A 21,226-nucleotide genomic window follows, 5' to 3' on the forward strand; every position below is an offset into this window, starting at 1 on the left:
GACAACAAGTGGCACTGCAGACATGGACTGGGTCTGCTTGCTGTCGTATTTGGTGCTACCCGGGGGTTGAATTTGTTAGGTAGAACCATCTTTCGTACTCGTTTCGAGAAGGCGGAAAACCTGTCAGAATCTTCTCCTTCGAGAAGGAGGGGAATCCGTCAGAATCTTCTCTCAGGTACTCGACTTGTCGTTCACAATCGGGAGGGCATATTCCCTCGTTGGGATGTCCCCGTCCCACCTGTCCTCCAACCAAATGCGGGACGAAGTAGGATCGTCCCGTCCCGTCCCAGTTCGTCCTCGCAACCAAACGCACCCTGAGAGGGCGCCCCCGGGTCGGAGTTGGGGAGTGGGGCCAGACGGCCAGGGACGACGCGTGGATCGACGGCTGAACGAGGCGTGGACTGACCGCAGCCCAGTGCGGCAGTGCCCCGGGCTTTTGCCCTTTCGGTCCCTTGGATGACGAGGGGCAAGGTGAACACGTCATGCTCTGGGATTTCCAGCGTACTCGCAGAAATGGCCGAGAAAGATATCAAAAAGGTAAAAAAGTTTTGCCTTTCAGAAATTTCGGGCGTATTCACGCAAACTGTTCGAGTTTTTTACATGAAAAAAAGGAAAAGGCATCGTTCGCTTTCAGACAGCAGCCTGTACATCTTATACACTGATGTGTGATGATGATGATTGATGAGCCAGAAAATTACATCTAGATTCGTCATTTTCCTAGGCTTTCTTTAGGCCACATAAATATCAATTTGCTGTGAAAAGGCCATTGATGCATCAGGTTACTTCGAGATGTAGCGACATCTTGATCCGACAGGAAAGCAACTGAAAGTAAAAGGAAGGGTTTTGTGGAGCGTACACCGGGTCTACACGAAAAGCTTGAAGGGGAGACTGGCGATAATGAAACAGCTTTGAAAACAAAACTGTCATATTTTCATAAAACAACTGAACTGCATCCACAGGTGATATTAAAGAATTAATATTTGTACTAACAACATATTCCCATATTTTACTCTGCTTCCTTCAAAACTTCTCTATTGGTCTACTGATATGTACAGAGTTAGTGATTTACTTCAGTTTGACATGGATCACAATAATACAAAGCAAATGTACAACGCCAGGAGAGGAGAGATCTCGCCCTTTCTCACAGGGGGTTAAAAAGTTACAAAACATCTACAAAGAGAAACGACCGGTCACAGTGCCAAACTAGCTGCAAAACTGCTGTTGTAACGCCGGGTCAGACATCAAACCTCCGTTCTGTAAGTAATGGATCATTTACTTATGGTCTCAGCATCATGTGGAGGCGCCCATCAGCGGTCATTGGTCTTCAAACTGCCTTGGCCTCCACTTCCGCTGTGATAACTATGGAACTCAGCATGGTGATCCTGAGAATCACGGACAAACTAAGGTTGTCACAGGTAAGTGCATTTGGCTGAATGTCCAAGCCAAGCAAATATTCTACAATGGCAAGCCTAATGTCGTGTCCCGACATTTTCAGACTTGACAATGAGTGACAGCCTCTGAGAAGCAGTTGCAAATGCCCTGCATGGTTACAACAAAACAATAATTCAGTTCGTCGTCAGTTGAACACTGTTCCACAGTGCTTCTGGGAAATAATCAAGTAGGACAGAACTCACATGTGTTATGAGTGTTGATCAGTTACTCATTTGAATAGGCCTCTGTAAAGTCTCTAATTCTTTGCTTCATAATCTGGGGAAAACAACCAAAATATCAGAATGCAAATAATAACTAGAACAGTATGGAAGTTGCACAGTAAACTACTACTCATGATATCACATAATACCCGCAGCTCCTCATGAAGCAATACAAAGACCTTCTTCATCAATTTATGCCTCTACAGGAAATAATGTTCACAATTAGATTCAGGGAGAGCATCAATTATTAGCAAGAGTTAAATTAAACAGCAAAAAGTTCGTATACTTTCATAACCCAATGTTATATGAACAGAGCTATTTGTTAGATAAGGATGCTGGTAGCAAATTTTAAGTTTTTAAGACAGAAATAGGAAATGAGGACCATCTGGTCCCCTTTCAGGCTATGAAAAACTAAAGGCAATCATGTTAAAGCGTATGGAAGGTCAGGCAGAAAACATACTGCTCCTGATTCACGGTACATGTCTCTGAGCCTTTCTACAGTGTTATAATATTGTTCCTTGTCTCTTTCTTTAGCAACATTGAGATCCTCTTGTACCTTTAAGAATTCAGACCTGTATTTTAAAAAATATAAGAAAAAGAAAAAAAAACACCAGTTCCAGGAGATTATTAAGTTATGAACTATTAAACAGAAGAAAATGAAGTGCAAAAGAAATAGAAAACACATACTTAGTTTTCTCAATCTGACTGTTCAAGTAAGAATAGGCTTCATACTTCTCATTGTACTCCTGCACATAATCTTTGTATCTGGAAAAGAACATAATCAGTTGGTTCTATGCATCAACAACAAAATACACTTGAAATTTGAAACAGATCAACAGTTTGCACTTCAAAATCAATCAAACTTAATGATCATACGATCCGTAATGTTTCAGATAACACAGACAAATAGAAGTCTCCAAAAGAGACAGTAGAAAATTCATCAAGCATTGCATTGGTCACCAGCCAACGTGTAAACAGTTCTAACGGTTCTAAGAGGAAGGAGAGAGAGTCTGAGGCATTAAGAGATTTATGGAAATTTAGATGCGCCACTGAATCATTCTATAAAACAGGGACCTGGTTAGTAATATGGCTGGTCCAGGCCTGCTGATATGGTTCAATCAGTATCAGGTCTTTGGCAGTAGGAATCTATAGAAGGTAAGCTGGACTGTGAGAGAACCGGGAACCCAAAAGAAAACAGAAAGCATATTCCAGTCTAGTACTACATACAACTCAGTAGCTAAAGATCACTAGGAACATCCAAGATTGTATCAAAAGATTTAAGAACAGGGAAGTCAGGTACAGCTTACCAATAAAAGTAGGGGGGAAGTGAAAATGCACAAAACAAAATACTTCGAGAAATAAAACTAACTGAATGGAGGATATTGGAACTTACTGTGAGAAATCTTTTATTGGAGCTTTCAGTTCTGGCTCATCTTTATCATACTTGGAGAAAAATAAGTTATCGTCATCAGAAGAACTGTCTCTCTTCCTACCAGTCTCGGACTCAATCAGAGAGTTGTTCCTACTTCTTTCCTCATTATCTGATGGGGAAAGTGATTTCTGTGTTCGAGGCACTATGGCATTATTACTACCATTCTGTGGAAGCCTTGAGGTTGTTTTCTTCTTCATATCTGGATACTCTAGCATTCCACCTTGTGCCATCCTTGACTCCTTTTTGCTTGTTTTATCACCTGGCCTATATGATATGTTCTCAGAATCTGAATTGTCAGTCCTTGGAAAATGCTGATTCTCTGGAACATTACCTCTTTGCTGAGGCCTATTATCATCAAAATCATATCCTGTTGCCTTTCTGGGAAAGGCTTCCTGGTTTATATGACCTCCAATACCATATTCTTGAGGTGATGGTTTCCCCTTATCATGAAACCCAGTTAAATGAACCTTCCTGCTATTCATACTGGGGTAGGAGTTATTTATGTCAGTTAATTTACCATCAAGTGACTTGGAAGAACTATTTCTCTCAAATTGCTTCCTTGTCCTCCCATTGTCATTGTCCAGAGAAGACTCACGAAGTTCACCCAATTCGAGATCTGAAAGCTCTCTCTGGAGCTTTTTCTTACCATGAGGTGATCTCTCAAAATTATCTCTTTGTGAACTTGGTAGCTCACCATTACTTTCATTGGGTTCAGGAAAAGTAGTGATCTCATCAGGCCCAGCGTTTCCACCGGAAGTTTTGGATAAATTCATGGAATTTATATTAACATTAGCATCCTTTGAACGCTTGAGCATTTTACCATCACTAAGAGAATCCCCATGTCTACTCCTTTTTCTTGTCGAAGAATCATCCGAGCCATCAAAACTGGCATGGTGGCCATCACCATGTGTACCAAAGTCACCATCAGTACCATGCCATGGTTTCTGCATCTTATCTGTTTTTTTCTTCAAACTTGATTTCTCAATATTTTCTTTTGGTCTCTCAGAGTGCATTGTTGGAATAGGTAAATTTGGGCTCTGATCTATCTTCTGTATATTTCCAGAAGCCAAAGGTCTTCCTTTCATGGCAGGACTGCTATCTCGTGAAGCAATGCGGCTAACGCTCCCTGTCTCCTTGTTCAACCTATCATTCATATGTTTTTCAGGCAGTAAGCTTTTTTTGTGCTCTGAGAAAGAACCTGTAACGCCTGGAGATGCTGCGTCAACCTTGACCTTTTTGGCACTTTCAGGCTTTGCTGTGGAGTTCTCATTACCAGAAGACCTTTTCAATTTGGGTTTGGCACTTTTGTCGATAGTACTCATCGAGCCGTGGTTTGATCCATCCTTTGATGTTGATTTTCTCCTGTTAGCATGCTGCTTGGTGAATTGGTCAGCTTCTTCATTGGGTAAGTTCTCACTGATTGTTCGCAAAGAATCATCAAAAAGGTCGTCTTCATAAGACATTTCATTATACTTGCTATCAACACGGGTAGGCTCCATTCTGGTGCTTGGAATATTCTTGCTCCCTGTAATTTCAGATGGCTTCTTCAGGTTGCCTGCGGCCAAGCCCCCGGCTTCTGCATCATCATCATGGGTATTAAAATTGTTCAAATCAATATGCGGTGATGTAGTCGTATAATCCATATTTGTTCCTATGTCGATCTGTTCATCATCAACATCAAGTCTTGTCAAATCTCTTGGCGGTGAAGACAAATTCAGATCATCTCCAACTTTTGTTTGTGCTGTATTTGCTTTGTCATCATCACTTGTAATATCCACAAATGCGTCAGAGCCTTCCTTGCTGCTCGATGAAGCATCACTATCGCTGTCGCTGCTGCTCCCGCTGCCACTTTCTGCAGCACTTCTGCTTTGGCTCCCACTATCACTTCCACTGTCACTGCTGTCACTGTCACTATCACTATCACTTGCGCTCTCACTAGAAGTTCTTGCCTTATCTTCACTGCCATTATTGACCTTTCCATCTCCTGCAGTAGCAGCTGGGGAGTCCACAACATCAATACTCTCAAATATATCAGGATCATCAATCTTTAAGCTTGGAGGAAATTCCTCAACGTTCTCATTGATGGATCTGTCAGCAATAGATTGTTAAGGTGTTGCAGAAGAGTTGCAGACATGTAGAGAAATCGTACAAAGCTTTGGAAGCAAACATGACAAATCATTTCCCGCAAGATAAAAAGGACCACGAATTTGATTGTAATATGAGAAAAGGCTATACCTTCCCTCTTCAGATGTATGCCTTTTAGAGTTTTCTACCTCCAGACCTGGTTTGAGCACATATCTCCCAGGGGCTTGGTAATTTGCAATCTGAAAGAATAATCAAAATGTCAAGTGAGTTCACTCCTTGCTTTCTACGTTTCCTATTTGGGAAAAGAGGTGATGAATAATGTTTGGTTACTCACATTCTTGATGATGCTCTCTATTTTCTTCGATGCGTTAGGAAATACATCTGCAACTGCTTTCTCCAAAGCCTGCATATGTTCCATGCCACGTGAAGAACATCAGATAATAATTCGTGGGGTATTAACTGAACTATGTGACCAGACAAATTAGGAGAAAATCAGGTGCATATGATGACAAATGAAAGCATTCGTAGTGTAATACCAAACCAAAAAAATAATGTTACTATAAATTATGTTCAAAAGGTGAAGGTAGTCATAGAACTTGAGCTACAATGTCACTTGATGAAAGCACCAAGATACAAATAGGTCAACTTTGACAACCTTCTTTTATCATACTGCAAACTCAGCAGACCTGTAAATTATAACACCTTCACCTGTAACTCAGTATTTGATTTATTTACAAAGAACAGGAAATTTCAGGGTTCTATTTACATTTGCACATGGAGCTTGGTTAATCTATGTGACCTCATGCAGGGAGGGAGGGAGGGAGGGAGAGATTACCTTTAGGCTCATTCCTTTTGGATTTTCTGAGAGTGCAGATATCAAGAGGCTCCGCACTTCATTTGTATTGTCATCAACACTTGCAGAATGAGCACTTGCTCGGCGATTTATTCCTTTAGACATCTTACTTGATGTTGCTTTCTCAGTTTTACTGTTTCCCCCTTTATTCGAATCAAAAGGTGTTATGACTTCATTATTTGCATCTGATCCAACAGGAAATGAAGGAATATTCGCTCCAGGTTGTTCAGGAGAAGGTGCAGGTGAAATTGAGAAATTTCCTTTGGGAATATTGTTAGATAACTTCACTTTGGAAACTGATTTGGTAGGGGCGATAACGGCAGCTGGAGCAGGCAATGAACAATACAAAGAGTTAATTACAACAAAAACAGAAAAACAGTAATATGGAATAATGTGATCCAACATGATCCTAACCTTTATTCTTTTTAAACAATTCATTCTTCTGCTTCCAGTTCATCCTCCGCATATTGCCTGGAAGAGACAACAGGTCTAAATAGTAAATATGGCCTCTAACAAACATTAGCCAATTCAGAACTAATATTTACTAGTGCACATAGGCAATCTGAGCCCATATACTGTCTAATATGAGGAAATTAAACATATATTGAATTTTCTTGGAGTAATAACCACATAACAGTGCACATTTCTACAATGAATTAATGAAAGCAAAAGCGAGGAACTCATAATATAATGTTAAAAAAGAAAACGCAAATCAAAGTACTGACCTTCTACAGCTGCAGCAGTCATTGCCTTGGCCTGATTCTTGACAGATGGATTAGCTGGGTCCAGCACGATTGATCTAAAGCCAGAAATGTTAAAAGGATACATAAGCGAAATTGAAGAAATCTACGATACCATAAAACATAAAATCTTAAGAAAATCTACATTAGGATAATCATAAATCAATAGAGACCATGAGAATTATGGAATGGGAAAAGCAGACAAACTTTCGAGATTTTGAGAGACGTTCAGCCTCCTCAGAGCGCATTTTCACAAGGTTCTTTGCTGACTCATCCAAAATGCGCTGCACATTCACCTTGCGCCAAGCAGAGCCACACTCTAGAAGCAACCCATTTCCATCCTCTCCACTCTGACGTTCTTCATAAATATCACACAATTCGCTTTGCTCAGGTGCCCACGAGAATTTGAATTCTTTACCACTAACATCTATAACCTGGTGCAGGAAAAGATATCTGAGTACTCAAATTAAACAATTAAAAGTACAGAATCAACTAAACATACAAGAGTTATTGCCATGTTGAACAAATTTCTCTTGGCATACCAATCTAAGCTGGACCTAGTAGAACAATCTAAGCTGGACCAATATTAACCTGAATTTCTTCAAAGCATCCTTCACCATAAGGAACCGGCCCATTCCCACCAGTCTCCACAATTTTGTTGTGGGCAGGAAGTGCAATATGAAATGAATAGGCATATTTTTCTGTTGTTTCAAGAGTACTGGCATACTCGTTGGTAATTCCATACATAGGAAAGATAAACACTTCATAAGACACAAAAAATATAAAAAAAAATGTATGCCTGGAGAGAAAGAGGGACCCATCCAATCTATGGAAACCAGATGGGAGGCAGTGAGATTTCAACTCCTCTGCTCCACAACACAAGGTTAATTGAAAATTGAATTATGACTTATTGCTTAAGTCTACATCACCATTTTTTGAAGATTTTGAGCAGCAGTTAAGGCCTGTTTGGATATCGTGGTATTAAGAAACTGTAGATTGAAAACGCAAAGACTTGCAAACCCGAAGTTTAGGGGGGGAAAAAAAGTGGTCTAGACTCTAGAGTGGAATTTCTAAAACTCCCAACAAGACAACAGTTTTAGAAATACCATGGCTTTCAAATATTATAAGACTTTTGTTAAATCCGAACACCTCATGGCTTTCCAATACCAAAGTATTTTGTAAAATCATGGTATTTTTCTAAACCTTGAAAAATACTTTGCATCCACACAGGGCTTTACCTAACAGATTAAAAATCCAAAGTCATCGAAGATAACAACCTAAAATCGCATGCCAACAAATCCAAAGTCATGGACAAAATGAACACGAAACATAAACTGAATTTCAACTGATCCAAAACAAATTGCATGAGATGCTCGCTTGAAATGAAAAAAGAATCATCAAACAAGCAATGTGCTTGTTTCAGGCATCCTAAATTAAAACAGGATACTCAGGAGTCCAGGGCCATAGCGCAAGGGAAATCTCTAGGTTCATGGGAAATATTACTAAACTTGTTCCCACCAAACAATAATAATGTCAATAAGAATGCAATACATCATTGTACCCCCAACAGATCAAACTAAATGCAAAGTTACCAATGATATCTTTGAGAACGGAAGAAACAGCAACAATGTGCAAGCATGATTTGCACAGATTCTAAACTGAGTTCGCACTTCACAGTTTAGGCCATCAAAATGACACCCTGAAAGGGCCCAACGAGCAATGCAAGCTCACTGTCCTAAATGAACCAAAGTACACAGACCATCACACGATATGAAGAGGAAATCGTTAATCCTGCAGATGAACCTAACAAATCACCATGCCCTAACATTTCAAACTGTCAGTTTGAGTAACATGCAGTAAATTTGATTAGTCTGAATGTAATTACAGAAAAAATTAACTCAAACACAGTTACTGCTAAAAGGAAAACGCATTTAGGATATACTGTGAGTGAAAAAACTATCCAAATTTGTTAGGTTAAAAGTTAGAGGGACTCATGGTAACAGAACTAAACGACAGAGGGTGCTCACGTTATCCGACGAGTTGTACACGCTAGGGTTGAACTTGATGCGGGCGCCGCCACCGGCCTCCTCCGCCCGCCGGATCTCGTCGATGAGGTCGGGGGTCAGCCGTATTATAGCAGCTAAGGCGGGCGGCCCGCTGGACTCCAGGCGGAACGCCTCATCACGCCCCGCCGGCTGCGCGGGGGCAGCGGAGGCGGCGGCGGCACGACCGCGGGGAGGCGCGCCCATCCCGCCGATGGAGGAGGCGCCGCCCCGGCCGCGGCCATGGGGGCCCGGCGGGCGCTTCGAACCGCCGCCACCGCCGCCCCGGCCACCGCCACGGCCGCCGAGCTTGTACATGGCCCGCGGCTCGCGGCGGCGCCGGCGGGAGGGCTGGTCGTATCGGGCTCGCTGGTGGAGAGTAGCGAAGACGCCGGAGGGGAGAGCGCAGAAATCGTATGAAATTTGTCCCCCCCTATTTTTTCTTTTTTGGTCGGTTTCTCTTCTGTATTTTCTTGCCAGAGTTGTTCTTTTCCCCCTTCTGTACTTTGCTTCAGACTCCTTTCAAAAAAAAACTTGCTTCAGACGAACATACCTATAGAGGTTAGAAGTTTAGTCTGAGATGTATAAAAAAAAACATATCAAAACCGATGCAAAAAGTTTAGTAATGCTCATTTACATTACAGGTGGGTCGAAGTAGCATGTTGCGAGTTTGTCCACGTGGACAAAAACATACGAATTAGTAACTTGTTGCTATGGACGTGCCAAACCGATGTATCGAAAGACCACTCCATGTAAAGAAAAAATTAATCAAATAATCTTTTTATTGTAAATATGTGTAGGCCTTTTTGTCTTTGATGTAAATAGGTATAGACACTTGGATCAAGTTCAATATGCATAGACAAAGTCACTTGAAAAAATATGGCGTGAGTTTTTTTTCTCTCATATGCTTTTAAATTAAAGTATAAAAACATAAAGATATTTTTTCCCTCTTGTGTATGGAGGTTTAGAAGAAGGATAAATTGTCATGGAATCTCATTGCATTGTAAAAAAATTAAAAACTGCGTCACCGGACTCGTCGTATGTGGTATTGTGATCGTATTCCATCAATGATGTGCGCACATTTATCTCTTTATTAAAATATTGGCACGTGTAGTGATCAAATTGACCATGACACTAGCTAGTGGATGGCCCACCGTGATTATCGCAGCAGTCATCGAACAAACAAAACTCTTCGGTAAATTTGAGTGAATAAACAAGTACTTTACAGCATGGACCACAAATAGAAGGTACATGCGTCTCCGATTGTAATATGATTTGTGTACCATGTGGCTTCTTAACCCGTGCGAGTTGCGCCCTGTGAAATTGATTTGCGTATCGGCTCCTCGCTGCCGTACGCCCGTACCTGCGAGGCCGCGATATGGCTTCGAATCTGCTTGGGGAAAGAAAACCGCTGTGATTTGATAGGCGGCAAGGCTACCGTCTTGTCACGCGTCCGGTGCCGCGGCTGCGGATGGAGCAGCAGGCAGAGACAAGCAGTCGCGTAAATACGGTGGCATCGACGGGGGGAAAGAACAAACACAGAGGCAGGTGAGTCTTATCCGCACCCACCAGCACTCCACCACCGTTGCGTCCTTGGCCAGCCCGCACATCGCGTTCCCAGCTGCGACGTCGGATTCACGAAGCCACATGGGTGGCGGTGGCGGTGGCACTGGCTATCATATGATGATCATATCCTCTGCTCGGGTCCATCGCTTTGCGGGCGTGCTGTGTTGTTTTGATCGATCCCCGTTCCAAAAGCGGGTCTGCGTGAGGGCTGAGAGGCGCGCGCTACGCTGCGTCTGCGAACTGCAAGCAGCAACCCCCAGCCCGGAGTAGTCACGAAACGGTGAGACCGTGAGAGGGCCCGATTGCGGCTGGTGTGTTGGTGCACGTTTCGATGATGCCAATCAAGTCCAGTTATTTTTTTTCCAGAAAAAAGAAAATACTACCGGTCCAGGGAGATATGTCAGTCCATTTGACTGTGTTTTGTTTTACCTTGAAAATCAACGATGGACTGAGTGCTTTGTAAAGGCTAGCACTTGGTAGCTGATGACGAGCGAGCACGCAACGAGCGGCAGCAGCAAATGCTGGTAGCGTAACCGGATAATGGATAACAAGTGGCAAAAGCGTCGGTGCCTTTTCCCTCAACCTTTAGAGGAGGTGGGCCTTTGGTCGCTGTTCTGATGCCCAGCCCTAGTAGCGCATTTTTCCTGCGCAGATCGTCACCGTAAAGACCATCAGCAGACAGATCCGGATGGGGAATATTCCGGTGCTCAGCCACGCAGGGAGCAGCCGCCGCTTGGTTCCTGGCCCCGGTCACAGGTACAGGTGAAAAGCGTGCGTACCACGACGTACATGCGGCGAGACATGTACTACCAAGTAGATCAGGGACGTGTTCATGTACAGTGTACTCGCTGGCCGTGCAGTGTCGTGCCGAATCGTGTGACCAACAGATTTGTCCGCTACCCTTTCGTTTCTGAGACTAGTCCTGTACCATCAGTGTGTTCATCTGCTGCTTCTCAGTTCTTTCTTCTTCTTTGGACAGAAGACGTCCTCGGACATCTCATATCTGATTCACATCAAGGAAAGCAAGAACCAAAACAGAAAGGAAACTCTGAAATATTCGAGCACAATGCGAGTATGCGACACCCGCTGGTTTTTCTGTTAACCCACGCCGGTTGCTCTCAGCTCCAGCACAAGAGGACTGATGACAGTTGACAGATGAACTGAGGCACCAGCGCACCAGCCGAGCGGGTGGTGCAAACTGCAAAGATGCAATAACCACATTGCAAACGACCGAACAAAACCAGAACGGGTGTTAGTGGAACGGCACAATTTAGGAACAGCATGGCGCGGCATGGCGCAAGAAGCATTCCGCATGGATCATCTCCCAGTTTCAAGGTTCACAAGTGGGCATCATCTGTCTCTAGGACAGGGGCAAAGAAGCCCCACATAAAACAACATAAATGCCCTTCGTGTTCACACGACTGCCCCGGTATTAAACATGCAAAATTTCAGGGCTCGTTAACTACCTAGCCGCCTCTCCTGCCCCTACCGCGCCCACCGCGCCAACCACCTCGGCCCCCTCCTCCACGCCCTCCACCCCGGCCCCCACCACCGCCCTTGTGGTGGCCGCCGGACTTCTTGCTGTTGCCAATCTTCATGTCCTCGGGGAGAGGCAGTATGTTGTCCACGCATTTGCGGAAGCTGAAATCATCCGCGGATCCATCAACCCTGCGGACAAAGAAGCAGCGGCTCTGCCACACAGGGTGGTTGCGGATCTCAAATGCTTCGATTCCTGGCCCAATCTTCTTAGCGGGCTCAGCATGGCCTTTCTTCAGCAAGTCCTCCAGCACCATTTGTTCATACTGCAAAAGTTGAGATGCAAATTAGAAATCCATGTGCCGAAGAGCATTCATGGCGGTATACTAGATTCAACTGGGGGACTTTGAAGATCAATGAAACTAAATCTGTGGAGCACAAGGTGAAGTAATCTAGTGGCCATTATGTACCTAGTAATCATTTTCAAAAGCACAACAGCCAACTAACAGATGTTTCCATCACCCAACTTCTTCTTCTGTATACTAGATTTGGGAAAACTACATTGCAATCGCATTAAATTGTTTGACCTAAAAGTATTGCCTATTATTATGAGAAATTCCGCGTCAAATATCCACATTGCGCATTCAAACATCTTTGGAACTACAACAAAAGACACCCACTTGACTTTTCTGTGCAACCAGACCACAGCAAAAGTTTTATTATTTTTTTGCTTTAAGCTCCACATAAACAAAACAAATGCAAAAACTATGTCTTAAGTGCAAAATATAACATAAAACCTAAAACGTGGTAATAAGGCAGAAATCACAACTCAAACACAAATTGGCATATCAGAAAGGTAACAATTACTCTATTCTTTCCATTTCATGATATATATAGCATTGACGATATGAGATCCAAAGTATCTCAATGGTGTAAGTTCGTCGACTGGAGATATAATTAAGGTTAGCAATGCTTCACAAAAAAAGGAACCTTTCTCCCACTCAAGTCTCATATGCACCAAAACTTAACGAAAAAGTTAACAACCATGCTAGGAACTTTGCGACTAGCTCAAAGCTAACAACAGCAAAGCCTTTCTTTCTCAAACAGTAGAAAAGCACTTGGAACTCCAGGCCAAAACTGAAACTGAAGCGCCACAAAGCAGGTTGAACAACAAATGAAAGCACATATGAGGACAAATATCTCACGCTCTTTGAACAAATGGTGGTGATGTTACAAAAATGCTTACACCATAGAAAAGGAAAATCTAATGTGCACCTAAAAGCATTCAAACAATCCAAGTTAATAAAAAATAACATGGATACTCACACGCAATCCCAACAAATGAAGCCAAAGAAGTTAAAAGTCCTTTTAGGACACAGGTTCAATCAAAACTTTATTTAACAAATCACACTAGCCACATGAAACTAAAACAAAGCTAAGTAAACACCAACCATGCTTAATCCAAGCAAGCAAAAATGTTACAGCTTCCCTAGCGATAATACAACTTCAGAAGAGCAAATTGCATCATGATATGCATAATAATATAATGAAAGTTAAATCTTTATTTTAGCCCATGCCCACAGCTTTGATACATCAATCAAAGGAGCTGGAAGGCACATGACACAATACAAGCTCCAACTCACAACCCTTTAGTAACAAACTAAGTAGTTGCAAAATCGCAGCCTTAACAATAGATTTATCAAGCCAAATAATTTCCACACCAGGAGCAAACCTTGCCTAACACAAGTAAACGCACTCCCCGAACTCAAACGAAGCTTACGAAATTTGCCTACTTCCACCTTTTTGGTGCCGCGGCAAGGATAACAATTCACCAGGGCAAACTACTTCACGCATAGCGAATCGAAGTGCAGGAACCATCTTTAGCGCAACCATATCACCGCGAGGCTACGAGAGAGAATCAGTCACCTTATTGAACTCAAGCTGCGGCGCCCACGAGTGGAGCAGGGCGAAGAAGTAGTCGAACATCTCGACGGCCGTGGCGAACTCTTTCGGCCCCAACTTCGCGGGCTTGCCCTTCGCCTCCTCTCCCTTCCCCTCCACGCCCTCCTTATCATCCTTCGTCTCCTCCTCCTTTTCTTCCTTGGTATCCCCCTCCACCTTCGGCTTCTTAGCCGCCGCCGCTTCCTCCTCCGCCGCCGCCTCGCCGCCCTCAGCGGCAGGATCACCCCCTTCCTCCCTCTCCCTCTTCTGACCAGCGGCTGCCGGCGCCTCGGTTTCCATCGCTGCTGCGGCGGCTGCGGCCACCTCCACCTCGGGTTCAGCCATGGCCAGAGACGCGCAGAAGGCCGAAGCAGAGCTCGAAGTGTCGGCGCTGGCGGTGGAGGCTGCTCTGGTTCGTGTAGGGTTTGGGGCTCGGGGCTTCCGTTCCGTCCCAGGGAAGATACAGGGGTTAAGAAGACCCGAGGAGTTGCGGAGTTCGGGCCGAATGCAATGAGGAAGGCTTGCGGCAAGCCCAAGAGTGGCCCACTAGAACCCACAGAGCCCAAGAGCGGAGCGGGGAGAGGAATCGGGTTCGTGAGCCACCAAGGGCAAGGGAAGGAATGCGCTTTTCCGACGGCGACGCGTACATAAACGGCTGTGGAAGCTGCCGGAGATGCCACTCCCCGCGCCGTTCCGGGTTTTCTCCCCACCTTCCGCCGCCGCCACCGCCGCCGCCGGTCCCGCCGGAGCGCAGCGTGCGCTGATCTACGGACGCCGCGCGCCGCTCGCGGGAGCGCTCCTGTTCTTCAGCATCGGCGCTGTCAGCGCCGCCGTCGCTTGCAGGACGGGGTGCTCCTTCTCCCACCGCCGCTTCCCCTTCCTCGGGTAACTTCCCCCTCCCTCCTACTACAGCTCATTTGGGTGATGCGAGGATGGCACACGGCTCGAGGCGCCTGCATGCATCGCGACGGTCGCCGGCGGCGCCGCGGCCTCGTCGCCCTCCATATGCCGCCGGCCTGGAAGTTTTGCAAAATACACCCTGATTTGGATCGCGATTATATATCGCGATCCAAATTAGGGGGTTTTATGTAAACTACCGGTGGACGTTTTATGTAAACTACCGGTGGACGTTTTATGTAAAGACTCCTGATTTGGATCGCGATTACTAATCGCGACCTGTATTTTTCAAAAAGGCCCCTGATATTTATAAATAAGCCCTTGAAGCCGCTTCTTCTCCCCTCTCCGCGCCGTTCCGGCCTCCCTGGTTTCATCGCCACCTTCCGCCGCCACCGCCGCCGCCGCAGCCGGTCCCGCCGGAGCGTAGCGTGCGCTGATCTACGGACGCCGCGCGCCGCTCGAGGGAGCGCTCCTGTTCTTCAGCATCAGCGCCGCCGTCGCTTGCAGGACGGGGTGCTTTCTCCCACCGCTGCCTCCCCTTCCTCGGGTAACTTCCTCCTTCCTCCTACTAGAGCTCGTTTGGCTGATGCGAGGAAGGCACTGGCATCCCCGTGGGTTTGCGAATTTTATGCTGCCGCAGTTTAGTTGATTACACATTAACATTAGCGTGCTTTTAGTTTGAGAATTGCAAACTTGTAGTTGTAGTGGTACTATGGTGCGTTTTGTGACGATTTGTAAGATAATATGTAGTACTATCGCACGATTGTGTTGATGCCATGCCTGTTTCCGGCACACACTTCTACAATTGGACTAGTGTACTGTGGGTGTGGCATCAAGAGTGTAGCCTATGCCCTATGAGAAGCCGTTGTTCATGTGGTAGTAGCATCAAAAGTTAAGTAGGCAAACATTGGAGGGTAGAAATGTTGTGTCTTGTGTCTGTCATTGTATCTCCAGGTATATATTGTGATATACCAAACATTAAGAAACTTCAATTATGAAAACTTTGCAGGGCAAGAGGTCTCAGCTCTGCTCGAATGGAGTCCGCTTCCACCACCGTGCCATCCATTGTTGTGTATGTTACCGTTCCAAACAGGGAAGCAGGTAGCTGGCACCTAATTTTTCGATTATACTGATGCGTCCTAGTTGCTAATCAATTTGTGCAGTTCTCTTCAATCTTCATTGAAAAACAGTCAAATTAGTATGTTTTGGCTTGTGAACATCAAAGCTTTGTTCGCTTGATTAGCTTTTTCTTTTAAGGTTTTATCTTTTTGTTCTTATTATTGTCGAACATTTTTCTGCGTAATCTTTCGGGCTTTTGCTCTAGAAGTCTTAAAGAAGTAAAGAACTTTGTCTCACATCTACTGCAGGCAAGAAGCTGTCACAGAGCATCATCAGCAAGAAGCTTGCTGCTTGTGTCAATATAGTACCTGGTTTGAATTCGATTTTCTCCTCGCTTAAGTTTTTTTAAAAAAATTTTGACATTATGAATGCAGTGCACATGAAAATGTGATTGCTCATTTCAATTGTTTATTTTTCCTAAAATGGAAGACTTTGTTCTTTGCAAATAATGATACCAGCACTGGAAGGTCTACCTGTGTTATAGTTCCTGAGGGGCGTGGAGACCTTGGGCTCTTGTCCTCCCTAACCTTAAGGATTTCCTATAAAATATTAAATTTCACTGCTCAATGTTAAACAATAAATATTCCCACTTTTCAAGTGGTTGGTTTGTTTCTCTGTTAAGTTATGTTGCATCAGGTGAAGTTAGGTTACTATACCTCTGTAAATGAGATAAGCTTCAAAAAAAAAAGCACTGTCAGCATATCCTGTAAGAACTAACGTCCCAGAGCTTACTGAAATGATTTAGTTGGAACCCTGTGATAACTATTATTTTGTGCATCTAGCTTCAGGCAACCTAGGCGACCATAAACTGAAACAACAGAGTCTGTAAATTCGAAAAGAAAATGACAAAGCCTCTTGCCTGTAAACAAGAATGATCAATATAATTGTATATAAAATGTTCTTTGCTGTCATCATTTGAGCACTTAGTATGGATACCTTACTCTGTGTTCTTATACTAGTTTTTGGAATAGAAAGTCCTGTTAGTTTGCTTTTCAAGTGGTGAAATATACTGAAGGCATCATTATCCTTTCAGGCATTGAATCTGTTTACTGGTGGGAGGGAAAGGTATGGTCCTAATAATTGCATCCAGTAAATAATTTAGTAGATCTTCAGTTTTACTTATTTGTTGTTTGGAAATTTCCAAAATCCCTCTTGAAAATCTCTCCCTGCTTATCAGTTATCAAACAAAGTGTGGGCTGATATTTTCAGGTGCAATCTGATGCTGAAGAATTGCTGATCATAAAGACCAGGGAATCACTTCTAGATGCCTTGACTGAGCACGTCAAAGCCAACCATGAATATGAGTAAGCTTCATACGGTCTACTGATTTCTTGTACACTATGCTGTATGCATCATTGCCCTTGGTTACTAGCTCCTCATCCATGCAGTGTTCCTGAAGTTATTGCTCTGCCCATAACTGGTGGTAACAGCAAGTATCTGGAGTGGATCAAGAACAGCACTAGGGAAGACTGATCATCCAGTGGGCTTGCACAATGGAGTTTCCTCCGTTGACCTGTATATCTCAGTTACATTCCGGTGCCAAATCAACGTTTACCATCCTGTCGTGACAAATGATCTGGTGTCTTGTGTGGGTATGCAAATTCATGCATCGCTCTGTTGACAGATTGACCCGTGTAAGTCAAACCAAATCATATTCAATCATGTATATTGTTGCTCTTGTGAATCGCTATTTGGGCCGAGTTTTCTGCTGATGTGTGTGCCTGAAGTCTACCATGTAGCTAAGCCTGGGCTGTAAAATTTGTTCAGAGGAGAGGATGGGAGAATTTTACTGCAAGAGCCACCTGGGAATGTCCTTGGAGGCGCTGAGACAGCAGCCTAACGGCTAGCCTCCTACCGCAACTGCACGTCTGGCAGGATGAGCACACTGGGGAGGACGGCCGTGAGCCCGTGACGACGCCTGCCATGCCGTGCCGCAGGTAATCGACCGCCGGTTTCACTGATTCCACGTGAAAATCACACGGAATGCACGCGCCAGGCTCTGTAAACCGGCGAGCCAGGTGTTGACGTGTTAGAGCCTCTACTGGGTTACTGAGATGAACGACCAACCAGAAGAAGACACTGCACGTCCAGATACGGCCGAGTGACAGCTTGTGTATCGCAATCCTCTCGCGTAGAACGTACGAGTGCAATTCCGTCCATTCCAAGATGCTTTTCTACTGTGCATGCTCGTGACACGGTCGTTGGCGAACAAGCCCCCATCGAATTTTCGCAAATCAATTAATATCTTGCAACAGCCATACAAAACATTGAAAAAAAACGAAAGCAATACACACTCTGGCAGAATCTTTACTACGTGATCCTCTAGCTACCCGTGACGAACCAATATTTTTCGTGTCACGTCACGTCCCTTCTTATTGCACACACAACACTGGAAACGAAACACAATGGGGGTGGGGAGTGTCTAGTTGCAGGGCTCCCTCGCGAAGCCGACGCGCGAGGCGGCGACGTCGACGACGACCCGTACGTTCTGCTGCTGCAGGTTGGCCACGACGTTGACGACGGAGTTGACGTTCTGCGGCGCCTCGGCCATGGCGAGGCACGCCAGCGGCGTGGCGCTGCTGTGGATGAGCGTGTTCTCCATGGGCAGCGTGAGGTCGACGCCGCCGTCCATGTGCAGCGTCACGGCCGGCGCGCCGCCCGCCGCCACCTCGTCCGTGTTGAAGCACGTGTCGAAGGCGCCCAGCGACGTGTACCCGCTGGGCGCGCCCACCTGCCGCCGGAACTCCTCCCGCAGCGCCGCGTACACGGGCGCCGTCCACCGCGTGATCACCGTGCCGGAGTCTATCACCGTGCCGGCTCCGGTGGCGGGGTCGAACGCGAACGCCCCCGCGGGGACCTTCACCCACGCCCGACCCACGCTCAGCCCCGTCACGTTCACGTAGTACAGTGACGGCCGGTGCGGGTTGCTCAGCAGCGGCGTGTACCGGGCGTTCCGGGGCTGCCCGGCGGCGCCCAGCCGGAGCGACCCCGAGAAGTAGTAAGACTTGTAGCTCGGCAGGCAGTAGGAGAAAACGCCGTTGTACCTGCTCCCGGTCTGGGACAGCAGGGACATGGGGCCACGGCCGAGGCCGAGGAGACCCTGCTTGGGCAGGTTGGTGGTCGGCCCGGTCACGGCGCCCACGCACCCGAACGCGTAGTTGGCGATGGCGTCCTTGCCCAGGCGCAGCGTGTCGCTGCCCAACGACGCCTGGAAGGAGGCGTCGGCGAAGGGCTTGGAGAAGGCGCACGTCGGCATCGACGCGCCGGCGTCCTGGTTCGCCGGGCACGGCTGCCCCTGGAAGAGCGGGCACCAGTCGGAGGCGCACGGGAGCGCGGCGTACGAGGAGGAGCTGGCAGGGATGAAGCGGCTGCCGGCGGGGCAGGTGTCGCAGGGGGCGCAGTGCGCCCAGGTGGCGTCGGCGCTGGTGTCGAGCGCGAGGAGGGTCTGCTGCACCGGGGTGCCGAGCCCCGCGCGGACGACGTACGACGGCGGGGCCTGACCGGAGGCCACGGGCGCCGAGGTGACGCCGGGCGAGGCCGCCGCCTTGGACGAGAGGAAGAGAAGGCGCGCGTCGTCGGCGCGCGCCAGCGCGATGATGGACTCCAGGGGGGACGGGGACGGCGGGTGCACGTTGTGGTACACGGACAGGTCGGCGGCCGAGGCCGCAGTGGCGGCCAGGAGGAGGACGAGGAGGGTGGTGGCCGCCATGGCGAGCGAGCTGGGAGGTGTCAGTTGAGTGTGAGGGCGTGAGTGTGAGGTGCGGGGTTTATATAGGAACATGGGGTTCGCTGCTGGAGCGTGTTCCAGTCGTTGCGTTTTAGAGCAACTCCAACATATTTATTTTTGTTCTCCATTTAACTCTTTGACTAAGTTTGGCAAAAAAAATTCCTCTTGTTGCTCATTCTAATAGACTATCAATTTCCTACTTCCTAAATTCCAATAGCTAGGTTACTCTCTAAAAATCTATACTCTCTATCCACTCCAACAGTCTCTCCATTTCACACAGACTATCCATTCTGCACTCTCCATTTTAAGCGTGGGACTTACATTTGGCAAGCCAAACCCACTTGCCAAGTTGGAAAGTGCGGGTGAGTATTTGGCAGCTGAATGGAATAGCCATCCGGATAGCAACTCTGTTGGAGCGTACTTTTCCAGCAAACTTACTAAATTTTAGCTTAGAGAGTGGGATCTCTTAGACTACTCTAGAGTTTTAGCTAGGATTTTACTTGTTTTAGCTCTTTTCTAATTGCCTGATAAGTTCGAACATCTGCCGACAAATCTTGTTTTCACTTTCATCATGCATATGGATTTTCACTTCTGGATTTCCTAAGGAAAATGGAATTTACACGACGAGTTTGCATTGGCCTATTTTGTCAGAACTGGTTATTGGTGAATGGTGAATACAAATGGACACGTGAATCACAAAAGGCATGGTGGTGACCTGATGGACTGGACTCCAAAGCTGGTCCACATAGCTGTACTTGTGGAAAAGTAAATTGCTGTGCCTCTAGCTGTACCTCATGTAAAATCTTGCCTACTGCGTGCAGCCGCAACCTGAAAAGGTCCGACGGCCGGGATGAGACAGCTTCTTCACGGGTCAACAAGGACAAATACCATCGCATCTTGTCGACTCCCGTAGTCTCTTGCAGCCATCTCTACCGAACAAGCTGAATGCTCCTAAATGTCTCTCTGAATTATGAGCCAGGTACAGTAATACCAAAACGCCTCGCAGCATCGCAGGCGACGTTAGCCGATGTTAACTGACGACCACGTATAGCCTCATGATCCTTATCCATGGCATGCATTCGCTGGCAGGTATACGTGATACATCGATCCGCGGCCGGTATGTACCTCGGGCACGCCGCATGTGACCGAGATCAAGGACCACAGGCAGACACGAGTCTACCAATCGATCGGCATTCTGGCGCATGCACAATACTACAGGGAGTAGGTTACAAAGATGATGAATGATTACCAGCGGCGCATGCGCATCGTATGTGCACACGCAGAGATATCTCGGCTTCGCCATTTTTAGGTGTTTTCAGCCTAGTATTTCCCAGTTACAGGCTGAAATCCACGCACCAGCGTATACAGCTAGGGCCTTGTTTAGTTCCCAATTTGGAAGTACCAAAGTTGGAATTTTACCATAAATGCGCAACTGTAGCATTTCGTTTGTATTTGTGAATTATTGTTCAAACATTGACTAATTAGGCTCAAAAGATTTATCTCGCAAAGTACAACAAAACTGTGCAATTATTTTTTGATTTCGTCTACATTTAGTACTCCATGCATGTACCGCAAGTTTGATGTGATAGGGAATCTTCTTTTTGCATAGTGTTAAAATTGGAAGTTTGGGAGGAACTGAACAGGTCCTAGATCGATTCGAGAGAGAATTTGGCAATGGCAATTAGTAAGGGTGTGT

General features: G+C 46.0%; 4 protein-coding genes across 6 annotated transcripts in view; 1 reads left to right on the forward strand and 3 right to left on the reverse strand.

Annotated features, from left to right (window-relative positions):
• The window catches only part of LOC101756088, a 19,703-nt gene extending 10,451 nt beyond the window's left edge, over positions 1 to 9,252 (reverse strand). The window contains exons 1-11 of the mRNA XM_022829796.1: positions 8,790 to 9,252; positions 6,970 to 7,196; positions 6,748 to 6,821; positions 6,437 to 6,493; positions 6,005 to 6,345; positions 5,504 to 5,572; positions 5,320 to 5,408; positions 3,046 to 5,172; positions 2,340 to 2,417; positions 2,113 to 2,224; positions 1,802 to 1,852 (exon numbers count right to left, since the gene is read on the reverse strand). Coding sequence (XP_022685531.1) covers positions 1,802 to 1,852; positions 2,113 to 2,224; positions 2,340 to 2,417; positions 3,046 to 5,172; positions 5,320 to 5,408; positions 5,504 to 5,572; positions 6,005 to 6,345; positions 6,437 to 6,493; positions 6,748 to 6,821; positions 6,970 to 7,196; positions 8,790 to 9,122 — 3,558 coding nt within the window. The 5' untranslated portion in view covers positions 9,123 to 9,252. The remainder of the gene's footprint in view (positions 1 to 1,801; positions 1,853 to 2,112; positions 2,225 to 2,339; positions 2,418 to 3,045; positions 5,173 to 5,319; positions 5,409 to 5,503; positions 5,573 to 6,004; positions 6,346 to 6,436; positions 6,494 to 6,747; positions 6,822 to 6,969; positions 7,197 to 8,789) is intronic.
• Positions 9,253 to 11,639: 2,387 nt separating this feature from the next.
• LOC101758251 (protein EMBRYO DEFECTIVE 514) lies at positions 11,640 to 14,242 on the reverse strand. Its single transcript, XM_004985369.3, has 2 exons — positions 13,773 to 14,242; positions 11,640 to 12,172 (listed from the first exon to the last, which is right to left on the reverse strand). Exons 1-2 carry the CDS (start codon positions 14,130 to 14,132, stop codon positions 11,837 to 11,839), a joined length of 696 nt encoding a protein of 231 aa, XP_004985426.1. The 5' UTR covers positions 14,133 to 14,242; the 3' UTR covers positions 11,640 to 11,836.
• A 164-nt stretch (positions 14,243 to 14,406) lies between these two features.
• On the forward strand, positions 14,407 to 17,974 carry LOC101758657 (protein CutA 1, chloroplastic). 3 transcript variants are annotated; one of them, XR_002675716.1, is made up of 7 exons: positions 14,407 to 14,672; positions 15,694 to 15,785; positions 16,052 to 16,114; positions 16,837 to 16,868; positions 17,013 to 17,107; positions 17,192 to 17,437; positions 17,531 to 17,974. XR_002675716.1 is itself a non-coding variant. In XM_004985370.3 (6 exons), the coding sequence occupies exons 1-6, from the start codon at positions 14,461 to 14,463 to the stop codon at positions 17,274 to 17,276; spliced, it is 579 nt and encodes a 192-aa protein (XP_004985427.1). In that variant the 5' UTR covers positions 14,407 to 14,460; the 3' UTR covers positions 17,277 to 17,507. The 3 variants fall into 3 exon arrangements, 1 of the variants encoding a protein (XP_004985427.1); XR_001163064.2 differs by having other exon boundaries at positions 17,571 to 17,974; XM_004985370.3 differs by lacking the exon at positions 17,531 to 17,974 and having other exon boundaries at positions 17,192 to 17,507.
• Positions 17,975 to 18,004: 30 nt separating this feature from the next.
• Positions 18,005 to 19,557, reverse strand: LOC101759067 (aspartyl protease 25). Its single transcript, XM_004985371.4, has one exon. The coding sequence runs from the start codon at positions 19,510 to 19,512 to the stop codon at positions 18,226 to 18,228; it is 1,287 nt and encodes a 428-aa protein (XP_004985428.2). The 5' UTR covers positions 19,513 to 19,557; the 3' UTR covers positions 18,005 to 18,225.
• Positions 19,558 to 21,226: the final 1,669 nt, after the last annotated feature.

The sequence above is a fragment of the Setaria italica genome, chromosome IX, assembly GCF_000263155.2.
Source record: "Setaria italica strain Yugu1 chromosome IX, Setaria_italica_v2.0, whole genome shotgun sequence".
Lineage (NCBI taxonomy): Eukaryota > Viridiplantae > Streptophyta > Magnoliopsida > Poales > Poaceae > Setaria > Setaria italica.